The 25,108-nt window shown below is 43.6% G+C and overlaps 1 protein-coding gene across 2 annotated transcripts; it reads left to right on the top strand.

Moving 5' to 3' along the window:
- The first annotated feature begins 265 nt into the window (after window positions 1–265).
- On the top strand, window positions 266–20,270 carry SPON2 (spondin 2). 2 transcript variants are annotated; one of them, XM_040335251.1, is made up of 6 exons: window positions 266–442; window positions 5,105–5,327; window positions 8,811–9,034; window positions 15,489–15,680; window positions 18,472–18,646; window positions 19,969–20,270. In XM_040335251.1, the coding sequence occupies exons 2-6, from the start codon at window positions 5,117–5,119 to the stop codon at window positions 20,145–20,147; spliced, it is 981 nt and encodes a 326-aa protein (XP_040191185.1). In that variant the 5' UTR covers window positions 266–442; window positions 5,105–5,116; the 3' UTR covers window positions 20,148–20,270. The 2 variants fall into 2 exon arrangements, with proteins under 2 accessions (XP_040191185.1, XP_040191186.1); XM_040335252.1 differs by lacking the exon at window positions 266–442 and adding an exon at window positions 452–586.
- The last annotated feature ends 4,838 nt before the right edge of the window (window positions 20,271–25,108 follow it).

Below are 25,108 nucleotides of genomic sequence, written 5' to 3'. Positions count from 1 at the left end.
CATTTACTTTTTCATTTTACCTTTTGAGGTCTTTCAATAGTTAAAATTCCCATGGCATGTCTTCACAGAATACAGCACTTTAAACCATGAACACATTTCCCCAATGTATCACATGAAGATTTACAGCGGGGGAGTCCTGCCTTTTAAAAACCAAATTTGTTTAGTCAGCGTTGTAAGGTTTATTTTATTGCAGAAACTCCAACCAACTGGCACACAGACTGTTCCAATAATTTTGTAAAAAAAAACAATCAAACAGTACATGGTAGATGTAAGCTGCATATAAACGGCTGGGTCCTAAGGTTTAAAGTCATTGTTGGACAAAGAGGACCCTCTGCAGGCATAAATAGCACAGTCCCTCCTTTTTTCTTCCCTCATCAGAAGAGCTCAGTTGCCAGCAGACACAAGTGCCCCCAGCCTGCAAGGACGCTGTAAGACTAAACTAGTAAGTACAAGTCTATCTTCTCCTCCTATCTTCTCCTCTTTGTACATAGCACTGCTACAAGCTGCAAGCCATGGCAAGCTGACCCTTCATGAACTTACTACAACCCTTCCCCACAACTCTTTGTCTCTTTGTGGAACTTTCCTTGTAAGTGCTAACTTTAAATTTTAAACTACTAAAACGTTAAAATGAAAATTTGTATTTTGAATACACTCAACTTTATTGCTACAAGTTAAATTTTTTCACTTTTTCAAAAGGCTCTTCCTAAATGTACTACTCCCAAGCTACTAATGTGGATATATTTCAAGCACTTAGATTCAAGTCACTGAATTAGAATTGTAATTTGACTTCAGTCTTAATTCAAAAAGCTTAACACAGGGATAAGTATCTTTAGTTTTGGTCATGTGATTGCAATTTTCAAATCTCTTTGGATACAGATGAAAATAACTGTCACTTAAAAAAATTATCATCAATTGTCTTGTTGTGTAATGCTGGCCATTGATTTTTTTTTTTACTGATTAATCTCTCCTAATAGGAATAATTGATATATAACAGACAACACATTAAATCAATAAGTTACACATGGGGAAGTGGATTTTGCTTGAATTCTGAAAATAAAATTATATGTTATGGGTTGTACTTCAGTGTTTTCCATGCAATCTCATAATTTAATGAATTTCATCTTATTTCAATTTGATAATTGAAATAAGATGAAATTCATGACCAAAGCAAAGGGCTTACTAAAACAATATTGGTCGCACTAAGTGTTACTGATCCCAGTGCTGAAAACGATAAAAAAGGGTTGATGCAATATAGCTGCTATTATATAAAATACAAATAATATCTTTTGCATATCTTTATCAAAGCAAAGGGCTTATTGATCAATTCAAAATGATTGATAGTTTTCTGCCCTTGACTCATTTTGATAGAATCTGATCTCAATCAACTGGAAGGAAAGTTGTGCCTGTTTTATTGTTTGCCAATTTGATTGTTTTGATCAAATCGCTCCATCGATTGTATAATAAAATCAAAGAGTGTATGGCCACCATTAACTTTGGGAATTAAGCCTAATAATTGTTATCATCAGCAATGAAAAATAAAAATAACAGTCACTTAGTTGATAGTAAAAGTTGTTAAGGCTTAGTGATTTTAGGGCTGGTTCACACCACAAAAATGCACTCCAGGTCTGTTCCAGGTGCGTTTTGACATGCACGTTTTTGATGCGTTTCCAGATGCTCTTTGCAGTTTTTTTCCCACTGTATTGGGGTCCTGTGTATTTTTGATGCGTTCCAGTGCATTCTGGTGCATTTGTTATGCTTTTTACTGCTGTCCAGTACAGGAAACATGCAGCATGTTTTCCTTTTTTTTCTGGATTTGGAAAGCCCTGGAACTGACTGCACTGGTGTGAACTATGCCATTGGAAGCCATATAACCAACATTCCATGCATTTTTGATGAACCATGTGATGTGAACTGGTCTATTGAAGTTTACAACTGCAAGATATGGAAAATAAATGTGGCATATTATTAAATATTCCTGAACTTTAAAAATCTTTTTTTCAACTCCACATTTACCACAAGTTTTACTTGGGCTGTTTTTAGGCTGCAAACTTTCAAATTGAGTTTTAAACAGTTTAAACTTTCCTTTCTGTGGAACTTTTTTTTTTTATTAAAAATTTTATTATTCTTAGCTGTTAACATTTTTTTCGGTACATTTTTTAATTTAGGGTGATACCATATATAGGCTAACTAAAAGGATTATAGTGAAAGCTTTCGAGGCAAGCTGGCCTCATGCCGCGTACACACCATCACTTTATGTGATGAAAAAAAACTTCATTTTCTGTGAAGTAAAAAACGACGTTTTTGAAGCTTCAATTTTCAAAAACGACGTTGCCTACACACCATCGTTTTTTCACAATGCTGTAGCAAAGCGAGGTTACGTTCACCACTTTTTTCCATTGAAGCTCGCTTCATAACTAGCTTCTGGGCATGCGCGGGTTTAAAAACGTCGTTTTTGCTACACACGGTCAATTTATGTGAAGTAAAAAACGACGTTTTGAAAAACGACACATAAAATTAAAGCATGCTTCAATTTTTTTTGTCGTTTTTCACAAGACATAAAACAACGTTTTCCCCCACACACGGTCATTTAAATTGACGTTTTTAAAAACGTCGTTTTTTTTCATCACATAAAGTGATGGTGTGTACGCGCCATCATCCTTGGCCAAGAGGCCAGAGTGCCTTGTAAACTTACACTTAAGTCTTTTTAGTTGGCCAATAAATGATATCACCCTCAATTCAAAATAGTAAGCCTTAGTGATATGCTTAAACAGCACAGATAACTACAATCCTTACCGAGGTTGAACCCTATTGTTAAAAGACAAAGAAATAAAAATCTACATGGTTCAATCTTTCTGTAGACTCCACTGGATTTTTGTTCTTGGGTGTTATCCCCTGTACACGCTATCTGAATTTCCGATGGAAAAAGTCAGATGGACTTTTTTCATTGGATTTTCCGATCTGAGATTTTTCATCGGAAATTCCGATGAATTCCATCGGACTTTAGATATAGAACATGTTCTATTTTTCTCCGATGGAATTCCTTCGGAATTCTGATGTGATTTGGCCGGGCAAAAGCCCAATCGTGTGTACGCGGCATTAGTTATCCTTAAAAACAGGAAGTAAGAGAAAATTCTCGCAAATTAAGGTAATCACTAGGGGAACCTTAATGGGGAGATTTACCTTCACTTTCTGTCCCATAGCCAAAACAGGAAGTAAGAGGAAATCCTTGCAAATTAAGGGAATCACTAGGGGAACCCCAGGTCACCAGAACTAGTGTCCCCCTATATTTTTTTTCTGGGGACAACCCAAAATCCTGGATTTTCTTTTACTGTGAGCTTCAATGATAATGTTGTAAAGAAAAGGGAGGCTGTATTGGACTATAATGGCATTGTATGAGCAACTGATAGACAGTCAAATTTATAATGTAATGGTTCAATGATAATGGCAAACAGACAAGCAGAGATAAGAATCTTCCAACCGGGGGCACAGACAGCAATAAAAACTGCCAGATGTTCTAATCCCTCTTCACTCTATCCCAAAAAAATGCCTTTAGTTGTACTTTAAGACATATTGGGCCAGATTCACAGAAAAATTTGCCGTTTACGGCGATCCACAAAGGTACACGCGTTCGTCGCATTTTCTTACGTCGTCGCTAGTCGGTTTTTCTTGTCGCAAACTTAAGCCTGCTATTACATGGCTTAGATTTAGACCAGCCATTTTAAAGTATGGCCGTCGTTCCCGCGTCGAATTTCAATTTTTTTTTTTGCGTAAGACGTCCGGGAATACGAAAGGACGTAACGCACGTCGGCGTTCAAAAAACACGTCGGGCGCCGTAATTTCGCGCAAAGCACGGCGGGAAATTTCCTAACGGAGCATGCGCACAACGTTCGGCGGGGGAACGCGCCTAATTTAAATGGTACACGCCCAATTTGAATTAGGCGGGCTTGCGCCGGACGGCTTTACGCTACGCCGCCGCAAGTTTACACGCAAGTGCTTTGTGAATCAAGCACTTACGATGAAAACTTGCGGCGGAGTAACGTAAAGGGGATACGTTACGCCGCCGTAATTGTTCGTGAATCTGGCCCACTCTGCCTACATTGAGGTCCATGTGATCAACATTAGACAGGAAGGGGGGTTCACATTATTATACATGATTTATATAGCGCCAACAGTTTACGCAGCGCTTTACAATGTATAGGGGGACAATACAATTACAGTACAGTTCAATATCCACTTGCTTTCTGAAGCTGGCTCAAGCTGTACCCCACTAAATGAGCTCCATAGCAGGGATGGACTGGCCATCTGGACAACAGGGAGTTTTCCGGTGGGCCAATGGCTCAGTGAGCCGGCTTCAGTGACAGAGGCCGCCGCCCCCTCCGCTCCTCTGTCTCCCCTTTTCCGCAGTGCTCACCTCCTCTCCCTCCCCGCAGCGTTCACCTCCTCTCCCTCCCCGCAGCATTCACCTCCTCCATCTCCCCGCAGCGTTCACCTCCTCTCCCCCCCGCAGCATTCACCTCCTCTGCTTTCCTGCAGCGTTCACCTTCTCTCCCTCCCGCAGCGTTCACCTCCTCTCCCTCCCGCAGCGTTCACCTCCTCTCCCTCCCCGCAGCGTTCACCTCCTCTCCCTCCCGCAGCGTTCACCTCCTCTCCCTCCCCGCAGCGTTCACCTCCTTTCCCTGCCTGGCCGCCCACATTGGAAAAACCTGTCAGTGGGCCGGTCTGGATGAAATCCAGGGCCACATTTTTGTCCCAGTCCAGCCCTGCTCCATAGTCTTTTGAACCCTGATTCAGTGGCTCATGCATCACAAGTATATCCACCTCTGGGTATGATAAGTATTGAAAACTATAATGTTATTGAGAATGACTTGCCCTTTAAAGTTACGTCAGCTGCTTGACATTTCTTCTTGTGGAAAATTCTGTTTCTATGCTCAAACTTTTTCTAAAGATTGATTGCATTTGGAATGGATGCTCTGCAATCTAGAACTCTGCTGGAACACTTTGGGCTGCTTCTAAGCAGAAATGTTTTGCAGATGTTTTGGGAAGTCACAGAAAAGACACGCGTCTATATTCATGTCTTGCTGTGTCTTTGTGTGTGTTTCTGCAGAGGACGGAAAACATGAATCTCGTGAGCAAGTTCTGCAACTTCGTCCTGACGGCGCTATTGATTGCGGGTTATTGCAGCTGTCTTCCCTTGAGCGAAGATGCTATTTGTACCGCAGAGGAGATTGCTAAGTATAGCATCATCTTTACAGGCAAATGGAGCCAGGCATCCTTCCCCAAACAATATCCTTTGTACAGGCCCCCGGCACAGTGGTCATCATTGTTAGGTAAGTGATTATACACTATCCACACACCTCTGTGTTAGATTGTCGAAGATCTCATCTAGATAATGTGGGAATGGAGCAATTACACCAGCAATGGTCTTATCCTGCCTTGACCAAATCTCAGAGGGTTTCATTCCATCCACTGTGATTAGCAGGCCTGTCTGATGTGTCACTCAAAATTCTTGGTGATTCTGCTGTAACATGTGGCCTTGATAATGATATATCTCTCTCTGTTACCTGCTTTGTCTGTGCTGCACAATAGGTATACTTTACTGCTCCTTCACACAATGCAAGGCTATCATTTGGCTGACACGTTAAAAACAATGTACTCCCCTTGTGCTTGATATCTCAACAAATGCTGATGAAAGTAAAGCTGGGTACACACTATCATTTTTTCTTTTTCATTTAACCCAGCGGGCCGAATGAAAAAAAAAAAAACTGAAGAGCTCAGGAGGAGATCATGTACTAACTATCCAATTAGTACAGCAATCTCCCCGCTGAGCTTATGTGTTCTGACCCCCCCGCCAGAACACACGGGTCACTTAAACATTGGCTGAGAACGGCGATCAGATGCTGATCTTTTTCGGTCGCGTTCCTTCAACAGAAGCCAGACGTTCACCCGGCTTATGTTGGGCCAACTGACGTACACACTGGCTGAATGTCAGTTGGTTTAAATTGAACTGGCCGATACCGCACAATATTTGGCCTGTGTGTATGGCCCTTTAGACCAGCGGTCTCAAACTTGCGTCCCTCCAGTTGTTGTGGAACTACAAGTCCCATCATGCCTCTGCCTGTCTTGTAACTATCTTGCAATGCCCCATGGGACTTGTAGTTTCGCAACAGATGGGGGGCCGCCAGTTTGAGACCCCTGCTTTAGACTATAAAGCTGGCCATAGATGGATCATAATCAGGACCGTCTATATTTCAATCCATCCATGACCATTCCTGCCCCAAAGAAGTCAATCTAATGATGGACTTCTCTCAAGGCTTTTTGGAAAATGTTCCTTTTATTTTTAGAGCAGAGAAGTCCCTGCGGTCAGAATACATTAACACAGCAGGGAGGATTCCTCCATGCACTTTGCGTGTGTGAATTGAGAAATTCATTCAGTTTTTTTTTTTTCGATCATCCTACTGGTTGCCTAAAAAAAATTATCCATATATGGCCAGCCCTAGGGCTTGATCACACTTGCTTTGCTCTTTGAAGAGTGTACCGGAAAAGACAGGCCTTGGGGTTTGTTCACATGAGCGGGCGGCTGAGCCTCAGTTTTACTGCCTGCTACTGCCCACCTGATCACTAACATACAGCTGCTATTCTGTCTGTGTAGCAGTGACTTGGCAGCCTACCGGCTTTCTAATCACTCCTGCAGCCCTTCTCAACCAGGGTTCCATGGAACTTTAAGTTTCATCCAGAGCAGACTTAAAGCGGAGGTTCACCCTCAAAATGAACTTTCCAGCATCCTTAAAGCGGAAGTAAACCCATCAATTTAACAGTTTGAAAAAGCAGTTACATTCCTGGCATGCCAGGAATGCTAACTGTCACATTGGTTGTGCTCTCAACCAAACTGTCAAACCATCCAATGGCTGGTGTCATAACTGATCACATGTGCAGCATCATGGCAGTTGAAGATTAAACAGAGGCCAAGACGCGCCTTAGCAGCCGTCAATCAACTCCTCTTCACTTAGAAACGCCCATTCCCCGCAGGATTCCCCGCTCGGAGCCAGAAAACAAGGGCTCATATAACGATAAGTACAAGTAAAAAATAAAAAAAAAACAGCATACTGCAGATGTTAGCAGTATGCTACAGCTAATGTCAAAAAGTGGATTTTTGGGTGAACCTCCGCTTTAAGCAAAGACCTGGAGGGTTCCTCCAAAGAAAAAAGGTTGGGAAAGTCCCCATCAACACCTTAGAATGCCTGTCTGCATCCATTTTCTGTGCCTACAGTTCATTTTTATTTTATATATTTCCATTTGTAGTCAAATGTTGAGATGCACTGAGAGCAGAAAATGCAAGTGAAGAAGAATGATAAGCCTGACGACCCCGGCGACCCTTCTGACAAGCAAGTTCTTTCCTTCCTTGCCATTGAATGGCTCATATTTTAGCTGTGCTGTGTTGATCAGTTGCTTGATTACTGTTATGGAAGAGGGTCTGAGAATGTAATCAAGAAAAACCATACCATACTATACATATACATACTTCTCTCAGAAACCTGGAAATCACTGTATTTGTTCTGCTACTACAGTGATCTTCACCAGCCTCTGGGTCCTGTCAAGCGGCTGCACTGCTGCATTGTAAACACAGGAGGTTGTCTGCTTGGTACAGGTGCCGTTCAGAGAACACTTTACACTTTGCATTTTCTCAATAATCCGATTAGATGAGATGGAAATCATGACGTCACTGCGCCACATCTCCACCTAGTCCAATCAGAGCATGCTTTTCATTCATTGAGAAAATGCAAAGTGTTCTCTGAACGAACCTGTGCCAAGCAGGCAACTTCCTGTGTTCACAATGTAGAAGGGTAGCCACTTGACACACAACCCGGAAGCAAGTAGAGATCACTGGACTGGAAGTGTCTACTGATTTATAGATTCCTTGGGGATCGGCCAGGTATGTTATATGCATACTATAACCAAACACCATGTGAACTTCAGGCATTGCTCCAAGCAGGTATCCTGTAATGCTCCAGTGACTCACATCGAATAAGGGTGCCAGCCTTGAAAGAACCTGTCTTGGCTCTATGTACACTTATAGGAAGAGGATTATGAAATGCAGCACTCCAAAAAACAGCCTAAGTATGGAAAGAAATTAAAGCAGCTTTAGTCCAGCTCCTCCAGATCACACCCCTGACATGTTTCGCCCTGCCCACAGGGCTTAGTCATATGCGTCGGTTTCATAGTCTGGGAGGAGTCTGGCTGAAGCCGCGTTCATTTCTTTCCATACGTGGACTATTTCTTTGGCGTGTGGCATTTCATACTCCCCTTCATATGATATATGCAAAGTTACACTGGTCCAAGATAGAACAATGTAACTATGTAAAAATATAATATATAAAAAATATCCATTCCTGGAATTCTTTTTTAATGTTAGAAATGTGACTTTAGCACTCCTTTAGGAATATGTAAAAAATATCCTTTGGTTATAGATATATTGAAGTGAATGATGCTATGTTTTCATATTTAATATTCCCTATGTAGAACAAGCTTGTTCTTGTGCCTATTCTGGCCATTTATGAGGCCTCTGTTACACAGAATAATGTAGACAGTGTTAATACACTGAGTGGTGAAGCAGAGATGGATGTGCTCATTTGTCGCTAGCGGTTGTTAAGTCTCTATTGATTTTACCTCGCTGCTCCCAACAAGTTAAATCCATTTTGCTGCGTTGATACTATCTCATGTGCTGGCGGTTGAGGCCTGCCGTGATTTACAAACAATTAATCTTGAAAAAGGCCAGTCGTACAACATGACCATCTACTCCTCTCATCTTTCAGGAGTGAGTCACAGCTCTGACTACCACATGTGGAAGAGGAACGATCATGCCAGCAATGGAGTGAGGGATTTTGCAGAGAAAGGGGAAGCCTGGGCCTTAATAAAGGAGATAGAGGCAGCTGGAGAGAAGATTCAAAGTGTGCATGGTATTTTCTCTGCCCCACCCATGTCCATCGGGACTGGCCATGCATCAACAGAGTTTGAGGTCCATACCAGGCACCCTTATGTAAGTACTATGCACCCCAAATGTAAGTACCAGGGTTTACTGTTTTCAGAGGTGTTGAAACCATAAAGAAGGGTGAGAATGTCTTCCTAAGCAGAACCCTATGTAGGTGGGCAATGATATTGTGGCCTCTTAGCTGCATCCTGCTGTGTACCCTAGGGAAGCAGAGCACCCAGCTTCTGCATCTGCATACACCGCCAACTCAAATACTGAATTTGGCAATATAGGGATTAACAATTTTGTACTACTTTTTGTGGATGCAGCATATCAGGAATGGACTTACATAGAGGGAGCAGGTTTTTCTGACATTATAATATCTGTAGAGCACTCCCTAAAGAGCTGAAAGTTGAGTGGGATCCCCCACTTGGGTTGTCACCAAACCCGAACACGTATTAATTACACAGGTACTGTGGCTGATTAAGGTGGTAATTAAACTTACTTGGTGCCTAATCTACATTAAATTAGCCTCAGAACCTGTGTAATTCATATGTGCTCGGGTTTAAAGGAATGAGGTGGCAACCCTAAACCCCACTCTGCGCAGTTAGGCACACCACATCTTCACAAGCACACTGCAGTCCAGAAACAGTCTAGTGTTTGTTTGTTTTTTCTGTTTTATTTTAGGGGAATAAACTTGAATGGGGATAGGGGTATTATCGGATGCCCACTTGTTTTAGCTGAACTCTTCAGGGTCAACTTCTTCTGTACAGTCTTTTTGCACACACCTCAGCTCCTCCAGAACATCACTTGCCTGCAAATAAAAATTCCCAGGACCAGCTGACACACTGTTAGGTGATCTGACAAAACGGCTCAGTCAGACCAAGCAAATTCCCATTAGGGCCCCGTACAGACGAGCAGACAGTCCGATGAAAACGGTCCGCCGGACCGTTTTCATCGGACATGTCCGCTCGGAGATTTCGGTCTGATGGTTGTACACACCATCAAACCGAAATCCGCGCGGACAGACGGCGTGGTGACGTGGCCGCGCCGTCGCCGCGACGATGATGCGGCGACGTGAGCGACCCTGGAAGGTCAATGCTTCCACGCATGCGTCGAATCACTTCGACGCATGCGAGGGATGGCGGCCCAGCGGACATGTCCGGTAAGTCGTACAGACGACCGAACATGTCCGACGGACAGGCTTCCAGCGAACATGTTTCTTAGCATGCTAAGAAACATTTGTCCGCTGGAAACCTGTCCGATCCGCCAGACATTTGTCTGGTCGGCCGTACACACGATGTTCGGTCGTGTGTACGAGGCCTTAGAGGCCCCTTGGTTGTATAACAAAGTCCTAGTGCCCAGCTGTCCTTCTGTGGCTAATGATTCCTGCACCACCTCTTGAGGCACTGCCAGCCCAACTGGCTGCAGATTCCCCTTTCACTAGCCCTCTCGGCCAATCTTCTACAGTCCTCCAAGACTGACTTTGTATCCATCTCAGACTGCTCTCACCCCGTCCTCTCAGGCTGCCTGTCGGTCCTCCCTGACTGTATCACTCACCAGCCCACCTGGCTGTCTTCTCCTAGGAGATCTCCCAGATGTACTCACTGGCTCCTGCTGTCCTCACACCTACTCCCGTGCCACTGGACAGAATTCCTCATTGGGGTTTAGGAGGGTCCCTCCTGCACCAGAGCTCCCAGGCCCAAGGTCACCCCCCCCCAAACTAGGAGGCTACCCTCAAGGGCCCGCCGACAGCCTCCTAGCACTCCAGCTTCCACCTGAACTCTCCTGCCCTGCTAGGCTGACCTTGAGTATTTGAGGGGGCCTTCCCACTGCTAACCCATCTGTTGGGGATTGGACAGGGCCCTCACGAATACTCCAGGCAGCTCCTCCTAACCTCTCTCATATTCTTCTGTAAATTTCTCACAAGTTCCAGAAGTAAGGGGAGGTACCAGAGATGCTGCCTGATGAGTTATAACAGCCTCCCTGGATCACTCACCAGTCCCAGATTAAAACACAGGCTTGGCTGCCAGCCAAGCCAAAGGGTGCAGAAGCTACAACACACTTCTTAAATCTGAGTGCCACCACTAGGGCATATATAGATGCATGACCAGTGTAGTCCAGATGTACTCAACCTTCCTTTTACTGCTAAACCACTTGTACTCCAACACTCCCTCTTACTCTTCTAAAATAATCCACACCTTAATTTGGAGTATATATGGCCATAGCAGCCTATTTTATTAACACAATATAAATATCAATAACTCCAATATCAAAATAAAACAAAATATATAACATCCGTAACAACTTGTTTAACCCCAGTCTGTTGGTCTTTGACGGCACCCCGAACTCCAACACATATTCCAACAATACACTGCGGAATCTTTTCAGCATGATAGGCCTTCGGCCGTATAACCAGCTCAGAGACAACCCCCTTCCCACAGTGCAACCATTACCAGTATTCCAGCTAACCTTTCTGCTAGAATAAACTGGAGGGGCACATACTACCGACAAGCCCCCTACCCCTTTCCATCACATGTTTACTGCCACCGTCAAAGACCAAACAAAACACTGCCAAACCAAATTGCCATGACGACCATCTTCCAACGCTCCTGAAAGAAAGAAAACAGACAAACAGACAAACAAACACACAAACAACTTATACTGAGGGCGGGTGGGAAAAACTGCCTCCTCCTTTCTCTCTCCCCAACTTTCTGTTCCCCTTGGTACCGCCTCCTCTTTAAGTGACACCACTCGCCCTCTGACTTTCTTCCCTGTCACCTCCCCTCCTACACTTCTCATATTAACCCTTCCGTTATCTCCCCTTAACACACTGTCATGCCCGGCCCTGCACTACTTTCCTTTCTTTCTTTTCTGTCCGGGCCTCACTATAAAGAGAACTAATTCTGGTGACTAGGCTAAATTACAGGGAAATGTATGAAAAATCCAGCCTTGTGGATGAGATTCAGCCTCAAAGTGAGATTCAGTCTCACACATTAGATCTAGCCTCAGAGTTGAGATTCAGCTTTCAAATGAGATCCAGCCTCATATACGAGATTTAGCATTATATGACAAATCAATCCCCCCACAAGATCTAGTGTTTCCCTTGAGATTCAGCCTCACACATTATATTCACCCTCACATAAGAGATCTAGCCACACGCAAGAGTTCTAGGTTCACAGATGAAATCCAGCCTCTGAATTGAGATCCAGCCTCATACATGAGATCCATCCTCATAAGTGAGATTTAGCATTACATGACAAATCAAACCATCATCAATCTGTGCCTTTTATATCTGCCTGTAGTTTAGCTTTAAGCAAACTGTAATTTAGCCTCACCAGCCCTTTAAATTCATAAGCTGTAATAGGTGTATATAGTATACAGATTGTGTTATTTTCACATAATAGTATCACTGACACCATAAAAACAGCACAACCAGCACAGAGGCAGCCTAGCAACAGACACAACATTAACAGAAACATTGCAAAACATGAATCCATCAGTGCTTTCATCACCAAGAATTCCTGGATCGCCCTTGTCAGCCTCTCCGTTCTGCACATTATTTTCTGTCTTCTCATTTGCTCTATTACCAGATGAGCTGAGACATCCCGATGAGCACCCTATTAGTCCTCTCACTGACACCAACACTGGGGCACTATTCCTCCCACTGACACCAACAATGGGGCACTAGTCTTCTCACTGACACCAACACTGGGGCACTATTCCTCTCACTAACACCAATGATGGGGCACTATTCCTTTCACTGACACAGACAATGGTACAATATTCCTTCCACTGACACCAACAATGGGGTTCTATTCCTCCCAATGGCACCATTCATGGGGCACTATTCTACCCCCTCCCCCATACCAAGGATGGGACACTGTTTACTCTCACTGACATCAGGGCATTTTCTATCCCCACTGGCTACACCCTTACTCCCTAAAGTCTGAAGAACAGTAAACTGGCTCTTTGTATAGAAAGTTTGGAGGTCCCTGACCTAAACAACTGTGTTCCTGTGTTGTGTTGTGTCTGTTTCCTCTCTCTTCTTACTGGCACCTTGCTGGTGATCTCCATTGGTACCTCACCGTACATTTACTCTGTGCGGCCCTGTGCTGCTCCTCATCTGTGTCTTGGGCAGTGTATTTGTGGGCGAGGCCACATGACCAGGGAATAAAACATTATGGTGGTTTCCAGGCATAAAGATGAGCCATACACTGTGTGCAATAAAAAAAAAAGTCCTACTGTGCTGTCCATGTCACTGCATACCTTCACCTGATGTATATAGCATATACAGTAGGAGGGACACCGCTGAGCTCATGTCCTCTCCAGTCCAGTGTGCCTCTGTCACCTCACGCCTAGTGACATAATGGATAGGGTTGCCACCTGTCCAGAATTCACTCGGACAGTTCGGGTTTGGAATCATGCGTTCGGGTTTCAGACTGCCTGAAACCCAGACACATTATTCAGACTGGACTATGGCTTCCTAACAGGGTTGCTGGCTGCAGTTGTCTAAGCTGAGAGTGTTTGTTACACTCTTTCACACTGCCCAAAGCCAGCACTAACAACCCCCTCCCAAACACACACACAAACGGGAGAGGAGAAAGGGCTTGATCTGCACCTCTTTCCCCCACCCCTACCCCTCTGTGTCTGCCCACACTCCAATCTCTGGCGTTGTGCCTCAGAAAAGGAAAGAGGGGGCTGGAAAATTTGAAGTTCATCAGCCTCAAATGCATCTGGATGAGAAGTGTTGACTGCCATGAGGTGAGTGAGCTTACCATCTATCCCTGTCTGTGACTGAAGTTTTCCCCCTTCTTTCTCCTGCCTCTGAGTGTGTACACTAAGGTAAATCAGGGTTCTCAGAGCACCCCTTACATCAGAGTTCCCCTTTACACCTTTATACTATAAAAAAAATTGCTATGCGCTGTTAAAGTGTTCGGGTTTGACTTGAAGAAAAGGTGGCAACCCTAATAATGGGGTCCTGCTTACACTGAGCACAGACTACATGCGTGCACTTAATTTCTTCACTCTCCATGCAGCTGAGCTACAGTATGGGTCTCCATTTAGGAGATTCGGTCCCGATGCCTTCAGGGAACTGATCGCTGAGAAGCGAGCCAGATCACTGATCCCCTCGCTACCAGAGGACCCTCTACCATGCCAGGTACTGGCTTGCAATGCACTCGTTACTGGCTACTCATAGCAACCACACTCCTCCTCCTGCTTATCTTTCCAAGTAGATCCTTCATAGTGGCTTTGCTTCATACCCCACATGTGTTTTACTGATCCGGTTTTTTCATACGCCAGAGACCATCATGCACCCCTTTAAATGACTTCAGACCAGGCTTAAAAACAGTTGAAGCAATGCACATTTGTGGCAATGTCCAACAAGTACATTCCTGTGCGACATAACCCTATCTAACCGACCTAAGCTGCCCAGGCATATCTTAACAAGGAGATATGACTGGCATCGTCCGAGGTTTGGTAGTTCTCCAGACTTCTGGTGTTCCGACATACTACTGGGTGCAGTAAACCCTCTTATGCCGCGTACACACGGTCGGAATTTCCAATGGAAAAAGTCAGATGGGAGCTTTCCATCGGATATTCTGACCGTGTGTATGCCCCATCGGACTTTTCCCATCGGAATTTCCGACGGACTTTAGATAGAGAGCAGGTTCTCTATTTTTCCGTTGGAAATTCCGACTGAGTTTTGCCCGGTCAAAAGTCCGACTGTGTGTACGCGGCATCAGTGTTCCATGTTGATTTTGGCATCTCTGAGAGTGGGTCTGTAGCCCAGCCTTCCTCCTCTATTTATATCACAGGATGGACAGGCAGGGTACCAAAAACAGGAACTGAGGTGCTAACAGTTAACCCCTTCCCCAGCCTGGACAAGCCAGCTACCTAACTAATACACTGCAGGCAACCTGCCTACATAATTCTTTCTCCATTCCCTTGCTTTTATTTTATTCGACTTCCAAGTTCCCTTTTCTGGTTGCTCCGGTAGTGTCGGTAAATGGCACTTGGGAATCCAATGCTGTAGTCACCTAGTAATAACACCAAAGTGTATTCATGTGTCCTTACTTAATCAATAACCAACCAATTGAAATCAGAACTGCCCTGGAGGTTTCAATCTAATTTTTGTCTATGGCGAAATAATACACTAGATCAGCCCATACTAGATTCCACCCTAGTGTTAACCTGGGCCACATTCAAGATTAGAACAGCACAATGGATACTGACAATGGGCCGATGTGGCATGGGAAAGTTTTTTTCTCTTTGATTTAATTGAAGCTATGACATGTACAGTGCCATACATAGTCCTGAGAAGCTCACAAGGAATACAAACTCCCCCATTGTCGGTCAGCTACTGCTATCAAATTAGATCACATCCTATGGCAGGTTTGTAGGAGGATGGCTGAGGACCATCCTCAATACAGTAATGTAATAAACATTGGTACATAGCAACTGCACCACTACAATGAATTTCAAATCTCAATTCATTGACCTTCTGTTCTCCTACCACTAGGTATCGTTTATGGTGAGGATTGTACCAAGTCCGGACTGGTTTGTAGGAGCGAACAGCCTAAACCTGTGTAACGGTAAACAGTGGAAAAAGTCAATTACTCTAGACCTCCATCCCTATGATGCTGGAACAGACAGTGGATTCACATTCTCTTCTCCCAACTTTGCTACCATCCCCCAGGGCACTGTCACAGAGGTATGTCTTCATATACCACCAGGCATAGTGGGCATCATCTTGTTCTTTTGGATGCCAAGAATTGTGTGTTCACAGGTCACAGTGATGGAAATCCAGCCTTGGGAATACATATAAACTTAAAGAAAAAAGTCCTCCCTGCAAAAAAAAAAAAAAAAAAAAGGAATACTTACCTGCTGCTCGTACCACTGATCTATGCTCTCGTCAGGCACTAAGCTTGCAGAAGTATCTTCCACACCCCACAATTTAAGGTGTGTCCGATGCCTGGCTGTCCTACATTTTTTATTGCTGTAGGGACCGGCAGAAGAGTATGGTGGAAGACCTCACACTGCTGGATGGGGTCTAATGTTAAAAGCTATTTACCAAGCTTAGCTCTTTTTTTTTTAATTTTTATTTGGATTTTCATAGTACAATCAAATAGGGTAAAAACAACCCCAGAGCAGTTGTAAAAATGCATTATAACAAAGCAATGTAATTTAAACAATCGAAAGTGATAGCTTAGCTCTTTAGGAGAGCAAAGAATGGCATGGTTGGCAATACAGGTAAAGTAAGTATTGATTCTTTTTTTAGGAAGGACATGTGTTTCAATCCACCCACAGAGTCACTTTAACTGTACAGAATAAGTGTCAAGAAGCTCAAAAACTGAAGTAGAATAGAATAGAACATCAAACAAAGCATCAATCATTCTTATTTTCTACTTCATGGATATGGACTATAAGCATATTCTCTTTATTATAATGGTATTTTTTGTTGCTTTATAGTAAACTTTGCCTACTAATACATTCATACATTTTTTAGCCAGAAGGTGTTGTTCTTGGGCTTTTTCCATTTGTTAATCTCTTTACATCCTGTTGAAAAACTCTGTTTACAGGCCCAGTAGCTCAAGTTTAAAATTATATACACACGTGAATTAGTCTGACGCATCCTTTAATATAAATGTTTGAGGACACATAACCCTCTGAGAATCCTCAAACCAAAAAAATGAGTTAAGTGTTAAAGTGGTCCTGTCACCAAACCATTGATTTCAATGACAATCCTCCCATAAGGCTATATGTGAATTTACCATATTTTTGTGTGTTATTTAACCGTAAAAGCCTCCCTTTGTGTAGTTATTCAAAACTGTGGCGACTGCTGCTAGGCTACGCCATCTTGAATGTGATGTAAGCAGCCCGAGCAGACTCAGAGCTATTACTCAAGTTACTCGTTTTAGTATTACCCTTTACTGCTCCCCCAGCAGCTACATGAAAGATTATGTAGGGAGGTGAGGAGAGGGGTGGGAGAGCTTGGCCAGCACAGACAGTATTGAGACATACCCAAACAGGAGTGGGGCGGTGCTATAGAAGCTCAAGTTCAAAGGCACATTATAAGCCAATAAAAATTGTTTATGGAAGAGACAAAAGCTGCAAGTAAGCATTTTTAAACGTTTGATTTATTTGTACTGTTTTTAAAGTTGGTGACTGGGTCTCTTTAATGGCCCGTACACATGGTTCAAAAATCGGATGACAGAGCGTGAGTGTTTTTTTTTTTTTTGCATGCTAGTCGCATATCGAAAATAGAGAGGTTAGTAAAGTTACGAAAATTCTCGTACGAATAAAAAATCAGAAGTGATGTACTGTGTTGTAGTGTATTTGTAGTGTATTTTTGGACGACAACAGTACTTAATAAACGAAAATCGTACAATCTGGTATCGTACGAGAACATTTTTCATGCTTGTCCGATCGGATAATATATGATGAACTGTCAGGCCTTGTACACACGACCGAACATGTCCGCTGAAACTGGTCCGTCGGACCAGTTTCCGCGGACATGTCCGACCATGTGTAGGGCCTACCGGACAGTTTTCCGACCTAGCGGACATGTTTCCAGCGGACAAAAGTTTCTTAGCATGCTAAGAAACTTGTCCGCTGAAAGCCTGTCCGTCGGACATGTCCGATGGTCAGTACGACTCATCGGACATGTCCGCTGGCCTGAAATCCCGTGTATGCGTCAAAGTGATTTGACGCATGCTTCGAAGCATTGAACTTCCGGGTTCGCGCACGTCGCCGCGTCATCGTCGCCGCCACATCACCGCGTATTCTGTCTGCGGGGAATTTGGTCTGATGGTGTGTACACACATCAGACCAAAATCTCCCAGCAGACATGTCCGATGAAAACAGTCCGCGGACCGTTTTCATCGGACATGTCTGGTCATGTCTGGTCGTGTGTACAGGGCCTCATGATTGGATCTCGAAAGCTGTGTACTAATGATCTGATTATCACTTCTAAAGCAGTATTTTTCGTCCGATTTTCAGATCACTTGTACGGGCCATGAGGATAACCATAAATGATGCACAATCATAATGACCTCTGAGTAGAGGTGGCTGTGGAGGCTGCTGGGTTAGGTGGCTTTTAAGGTAGCATTTCCCCCCGTACGATCCTGCCCTGGGGAAAGCATTGAGTCTTTTTGACATAAACACAGAAATAAAAAAGATTTTACAGGTTAGACATTAGTTATTATGCATTTCATAAAACAAGATTTTTCTTTGCTAACAGAGGTTTTTCGTCTGAGCACATCCATAGCAAGTAATCTTCTTTTATGCATTGAGCTTATAAATCTATTCCAAAATATATTGTTTTAGCCTTTACATGGTATTCTGTGCAATAATTATATGTGCGCCTTTCCTTCAGAATTTTATCATACTCACCACGGAAAGAGCTACAAAATGTCTAGGGTATTCAGAGTTGTTTGAAGTTCCGTCTTATCACTTTGCGAAATAAAAATGCAAATGTCAAAATCATTCTCTTTCATTGGCAGATTACATCTTCCTCACCAAATCATCCGGCAAACTCATTCTTTTATCCCCGACTAAAGAGCCTACCGCCAATTGCAAAAGTGACATTTACAAAACTCAAAGGCAAGATAATGTCCTTTCTTGATATTACTTCAAATGTGACGACTACAGGAAACGAAATAGACGAAAATATCTCAGGTAAAGCACTTACCATTCTGTTAGGTTAAGATGAAAGGCACATTCAATTTCGAATATATACAGTCTGTATCTATACACATTATATACATATACTGTATACAGAGTCTGTGTGTGTATATATAACTTTTTCAGTCCACCAGGTATTTCAAATGGACTGGTGTAGGCTCGGTCACCTGTTATACTTTAAAGCCCAACTCTAGCCTCACTTTACCCAAAATAAAAAACAAAAAACAAATTTGGCTTAAGCTAAGCTCCTCCCCTGATAGAAGCCCAATTTATGAGCATTATTATTGTTGAGCTCAGGCAGAGCTCAAAAATAATTATGGCTACAAATTGAACTCCTTTTCCGCGGACCGTTTTCATCGGACATGTCCGCTGGTATCATTTGGTCTGATGGCTGTACACACCATGAGACCAAATTCCCCGTGGACAGGATACACGGTGACGTGGCGGCGACGTTGCGGCGACGATGATGCGGCGACTTACGCGACCCCGGAAGTTCAATGCTTCCACGCATGCGTCGAATCACTTCGACGCATGCGAGGGATTTCGGCCGAGCGGACATGTCCGATGAGTCGTACTGACCATCGGACATGTCCGACGGACATGGTTCCAGCAGACATGTTTCTTAGCATGCTAAGAAACATTTGTCCGCTGGAAACCTGTCCGGTCAGCCGGAAAATTGTCCGGTCGGCCCTACACACGACCGAACATGTCCGCGGAAACTGGTCCGCGGACCAGTTTCAGCAGACATGTTCGGTCGTTTGTACGAGGCCTAATATGTCCGAAACCGACATGCTTTTGATGTGAAAATCCCGAGATTTTAGCTGCCCTGCACTGCCTCCTGGCATGGTGGCCATCTGTAAGCCCGGGCGCCCCATATTGCCTTGGGGCCCCATGAGTTGTCAGTCCGCCCCTGGTAGAACCCACCAGGACATAAATCTGGCTTTGCACGTAGTCATCCAAATTTTGCACCCATACAAAGTGCAAATAAAAATATGCCAAAATGATGTCTTAGTGACATGGGTGCTCAACCTGTGGCCCTCCAGCTGTTGCAAAGCTACAAATCCCATGAGTAAGTTTGACAGTTACAAGCATTACTACCAAAGACAGAGGCATGATGGGACTTGTAGATCTGCAACAGCTGGAGGGCCACAGGTTGAGTACCCATGTAAAATATTTAAGAAATCCTTACAATGTGGTGTGCCATTATTTTACTTTGGTTTCAAGCGCCATCTAGTGACAAGATGCAGTATGCGCTTGGTGAATGCTTTCGCTGCTGTGTACGACTGGCATTTTCTACATTTGTTTGTGTATTTCAGGAACACCCCTGGATTGTGAGATCTCTGTCTGGTCTTCCTGGGGCCTCTGTAAAGGAAGCTGCGTATCTAACGGGGTGAAGACCAGGACCAGGTACATACGCATGAAACCGGCCAACAACGGAACAGCCTGTCCGACGCTCACAGAAGACAGACAATGTGAACCAGAAAACTGTGTATAGGAAATAGTATGATAATAACTTATTTTAGCATCAAAGTATTAGTTGTAAATGTTATACAAGACAATAGAAACTCATTGTGTGACCATTATCAACCAGCTGTGTCTTGAAGTTTATGATTAATTCAGATACATTCAACAAAGACTCAGTGACTATAAGCTGAGCAAAGGATAAAAAATGTGGAATTATGAACACCGAAGCATGTTTATAGGGATCAATCAGTCATCTACCTGATATAAATGATGTCAGCTCTAATTTAAGAATGCTTCTGGCTCAGTTCATACCTTAGGACCATAGGCGTGCGCACAGGGTGTGCCAGGTGTGCCCAGGCACATCCTAATCACCCTTTACTGCACAGATTCCCCCTACTGTCCTGGCTCCCCCTTCCCCCTGCAGTGCTACCAGCTTCCCTCCTCTTCCGCCAGCTGTTGCTGCAAGGATGTTTTAGGATAAGTGGAGGAAGGGGCCAGTAAATATGTAATTGACCATCCCCTTCCTTTTCTGAATGAACATCGTGAGTGATCAGTAGTGCTTGAGCTTTGTGGGTGCACACCCTAATGCCATACGCTGTGCACACCTATGCTTAGGACTTTATGGCACATGAGATTTTATTCTGTGTTGGACCCATAATACAGCTTGAAAACTGACCTGACCCACTCCTAATGGTTAAAAGTCAGCTGCCTCAAAACACATGTTACTAAAGTAGATCTAAACCACTAGAGGTTAACTTTCTTGACATAGGGGGAACCCAAGTGTGGCCAAAGAGCCACACATAATATTCCATAAATGCAATGTTATAGAAAGCTGTCAGAGACTGTAGACAAGGATGGTCAGAGACTGCAAATTCACTGCAGAAGATGGTCATAGCCTGCAGATATGGTGCAGGAGATGGTCATAGCCTGCATATATGGTGCAGGAGATGGTCAGAGACTGCAGATATGGTGCAGAAGATGGTCATAGACTGCAGATATGGTGCAGGAGATGGTCATAGACTGCAGATATGGTGCAGGAGATGGTCATAGACTGCAGATATGGTGCAGGAGATGGTCATAGACTGCAGATATGGTGCAGGAGATGGTCATAGACTGCAGATATGGTGCAAGAGATGGTCATAGCCTGCAGATATGGTGCAGGAGATGGTCATAGCCTGCAGATATGGTGCAGGAGATGGTCATAGCCTGCAGATATGGTGCAGGAGATGGTCATAGACTGCAGATATGGTGCAGGAGATGGTCATAGACTGCAGATATGGTGCAGGAGATGGTCATAGACTGCAGATATGGTGCAGGAGGCGGTCATAGACTGCAGATATGGTGCAGGAGATGGTCATAGCCTGCAGATATGGTGCAGGAGATGGCCATAGACTGCAGATATGGTACAGGAGATGGTCATAGACTGCAGATATGGTACAGGAGATGGTCATAGACTGCAGATATGGTGCAGGCGATGGTCATAGACTGCAGATATGGTGCAGGAGATGGTCAGAGCCTGCAGATATGGTACAGGAGATGGTCATAGCCTGCAGATATGGTGCAGGAGATGGTCATAGACTGCAGATTTGGTGCAGGAGATGGTCATAGACTGCAGATATGGTGCAGGACATGGTCATAGACTGTGGATATGGTACAGGAGATGGTCATAGCCTGCGGATATTGTGCAGGAGATGGTCAGAGCCTGCAGATATGGTACAGGAGATAGTCATAGCCTGCAGATATGGTGCAGGAGATGGTCATAGACTGCAGATTTGGTGCAGGAGATGGTCATAGACTGCAGATATGGTGCAGGCGATGGTCATAGACTGCAGATATGGTGCAGGAGATGGTCAGAGCCTGCAGATATGGTACAGGAGATGGTCATAGCCTGCAGATATGGTGCAGGAGATGGTCATAGACTGCAGATTTGGTGCAGGAGATGGTCATAGACTGCAGATATGGTGCAGGAGATGGTCATAGACTGTGGATATGGTGCAGGAGAGGGTCATAGCCTGCAGATATGGTGCAGGAGATGGTCAGAGCCTGCAGATATGGTGCAGGAGATGGTCAAAACTGCAGATATAGACACACAGAGCACAGCTTGGCCGTGCCCCCTGCTCCCTTCTTACTGGCTCCCACTGCTGTGTCTGAGCCAATGAGGAGGGGGAAAAATGCTGCTCTAATGCATATCTCTGTGGGGGGAGAGGGAGTTGCATACTGAAGTTGTTGTTTTACCTTAATGCAGAAAATGCAAAACCTTCAGCCTTTAGAACCACTTTAACAAGACCTTACATGAGACTGCTAGAGATCACTGTTATTAAAACCCCATTAAAAATCAATGCTTCCACATGAATGGCCTTTAAAGCCCCCTTAACCACTTGACCTCCAGAAGATTTTACCCCCATGGCCAGAGCATTTTTATGCTATTCGACACTGTGCTACTTTAACTGGTAATTTGCACAGTCATGCAACACTGTACACAAATACATTTATGTCATTTTTTTTCACACAAATAAAGCTTTATTTGGTGGTATTTGATCATAACTGGGCTTTTTTATTATATAAATGAAAAAAGACTGAAAATTTAGGAAAAAAAAATATATATATATTTTTTACTTTCTGCTATAAAACATAGCTAACAAAAAAAAATTAAAAAAGTAATTTCTTCATAAATGTAGGCCAAAATGTGTTCTGCTACATGTCTGGAAAAACAAACAAACAAAAAAACAATAAGTGTATATGGATTGGCTTGCATAAAAGTTATTGCATCTTAAAACTATGGCACAAATACTGGATTTTTTTTATACTAGTAATGGCGGTTATAACGAGACTGTGATAGTGTGGTGGGCAATCTGAGACTAACTGACACTGGGTGGAAACTGACTAACTGACATTGACATCACCAGTGACACTAATATAGTGATCAGTGATAACACTATACACTGTAACTGTCAGTGTTACCAACCTCCTGCAGTATTTTTTTGTGACAAAACATGGAAAATTTTCTGGCGGAGCACGTTTTTACTGATAACCTGAAACATGTAAACAGTATAAACACAATATGGAAACACTAACAATACCCATAACAAGTAATTTGCCTGGTTTACACTTAAAAAGTCAGCACAGCATGACACATTGGCAGCACCTAATAATTACAGACAGTTGTAAAAATCATAGATTTTTACAAACTGTCTGTAAATTTACTGATGGTTGGCAACCCTGGTCACTGTACTAATGACACTGTCCAGGATGGGGTCAATATCTAGGGGAAATCAAGGAGTTTACCAATGTGCTTAACAATGTGCTGCTTTTACTAATTAATGTGCTTGATTTAGCAGGGAGAAAAAATCAGCCACATCGCTGTACGCTCCGTGTACAGAGCCCTGTGTTGTAGTAAACACAGAGCTCTGTACTGTGAATTGTTAAGCCGATCAGCAGGTCACACCCACAAATCATTGGCCAGGATCTGCTGACCGACTTGTGCTGTACCCAATCACAGCACAGATTGTGCGGCACGCGCCCCTTACCCGGAGATGCAGCATCACGTACATGTGCGTGACCTTGTTGCTGTATAAGTGCATTGGGCGGTCAGCAAGTTGTGCTGACATTTGTGCCACATTTGATATTTCTCTCAGCAGGATCCATTATAAAAGATCAGTGGGGTAAAAAAAAAAAAAAAAAGCTAAAAAAAAGGAAAAGTAAAGGACAGCACAGAAACAAAGTAAAGCAGTGTAAAATAATAAGCCAAACCAAAAGTCTAAAGAATATTTTCCCGTCAATGGCCCAAGTAAGCACTTAGGTAAGGAGAACACATACTGTCTTCAGGAGCCCTGAGTGCCACATAGTAAGGGCCAAAGGACTGTATACGGCTCACAGGCTGCAGGTCGGGCACCAGGGATCCATTCCCTAGCTAACTGGATGACATTTGACTTGCTTAGACACTATGGGGTCTATTTATAAAAAAAATTGCTGTATGGATGTCTTAAAGCGGAGTTCCGCAAAAAAAATAAAGTCAGCAGCTACAAATACAGCAGCTGCTGACACTGGAGGGGGGGGGGCATCCGAAAAGCGGAAGTTCCATTTTTAGGTTGGAAGTCCACTATAAGCATTCCCACATGCACAAGGAATGATCATATTTTTTGCAATATGATTATCTCCTATGATCGTCAGCTCCATCTAGTGGCCTTAATGCAGATTTTTTTTTTTTTTTGTGATTGAGACTTTTCAGAAACACACCACATTATAGCCACTAGATACATCTGACCAAATTGCAAACAATTATTCGTTGTGCCTGTGCAAATGCTTAAGATATCTGCACGGCAAATTTTATATACACAGACCCCATAAAATCATAAACAATTGACACGTTTTATTTTCATAAAACACTCTTTCATCTTTTTTTTTTACATCTCAGACACTTTCTGTGCACATGCACACATTCCAGCATTGGCAGCTCATCCCTGCTTATGATAGGGACCACGGTTCCTCAATGAAAGTTGGAAATTTGAAAAGGTTAAAAACAATGGGCCAGATTCAGGTAGACTTACGACGGGCGTATCAGTAGATACGCCGTGGTAAGTCCGAATCCGCGCCGTTGCTAAGATACGGCCGGCGTAAGTCTCCTACGCCGTCGTATCTTAACTGCATATTTACGCTGGCCGCTAGGGGCGTGTACGCTGATTTACGCCTAGAATATGTAAATCAGCTAGATACACCTATTCACGAACGTACAGCTGGCTGTCGCAGTAAAGATACACCGTTTACGTAAGGGGTTTTCAAGTGTAAAGATAAACCACCAAAAAGATGGCGCAGCCAATGTTAAGTATGGACGTCGGAACCGCGTCAAATTTTTCAAATTTTACGTCGTTTGCGTAACTCGTCCGTGATTGGGGCTGGGCGTAATTTACGTTCACATCGAAAGCATTGACGATTTGCCAACGTCATTTGGAGCATGCGCACTGGGATACGTCCACGGACGGCGCATGCGCCGTT

This window comes from Rana temporaria, chromosome 1 (assembly GCF_905171775.1).
Source record: "Rana temporaria chromosome 1, aRanTem1.1, whole genome shotgun sequence".
Lineage (NCBI taxonomy): Eukaryota > Metazoa > Chordata > Amphibia > Anura > Ranidae > Rana > Rana temporaria.
The sequence above is the reverse complement of the archived record's forward strand: the minus strand, read 5'-3'. Positions and strand labels throughout refer to the sequence as shown.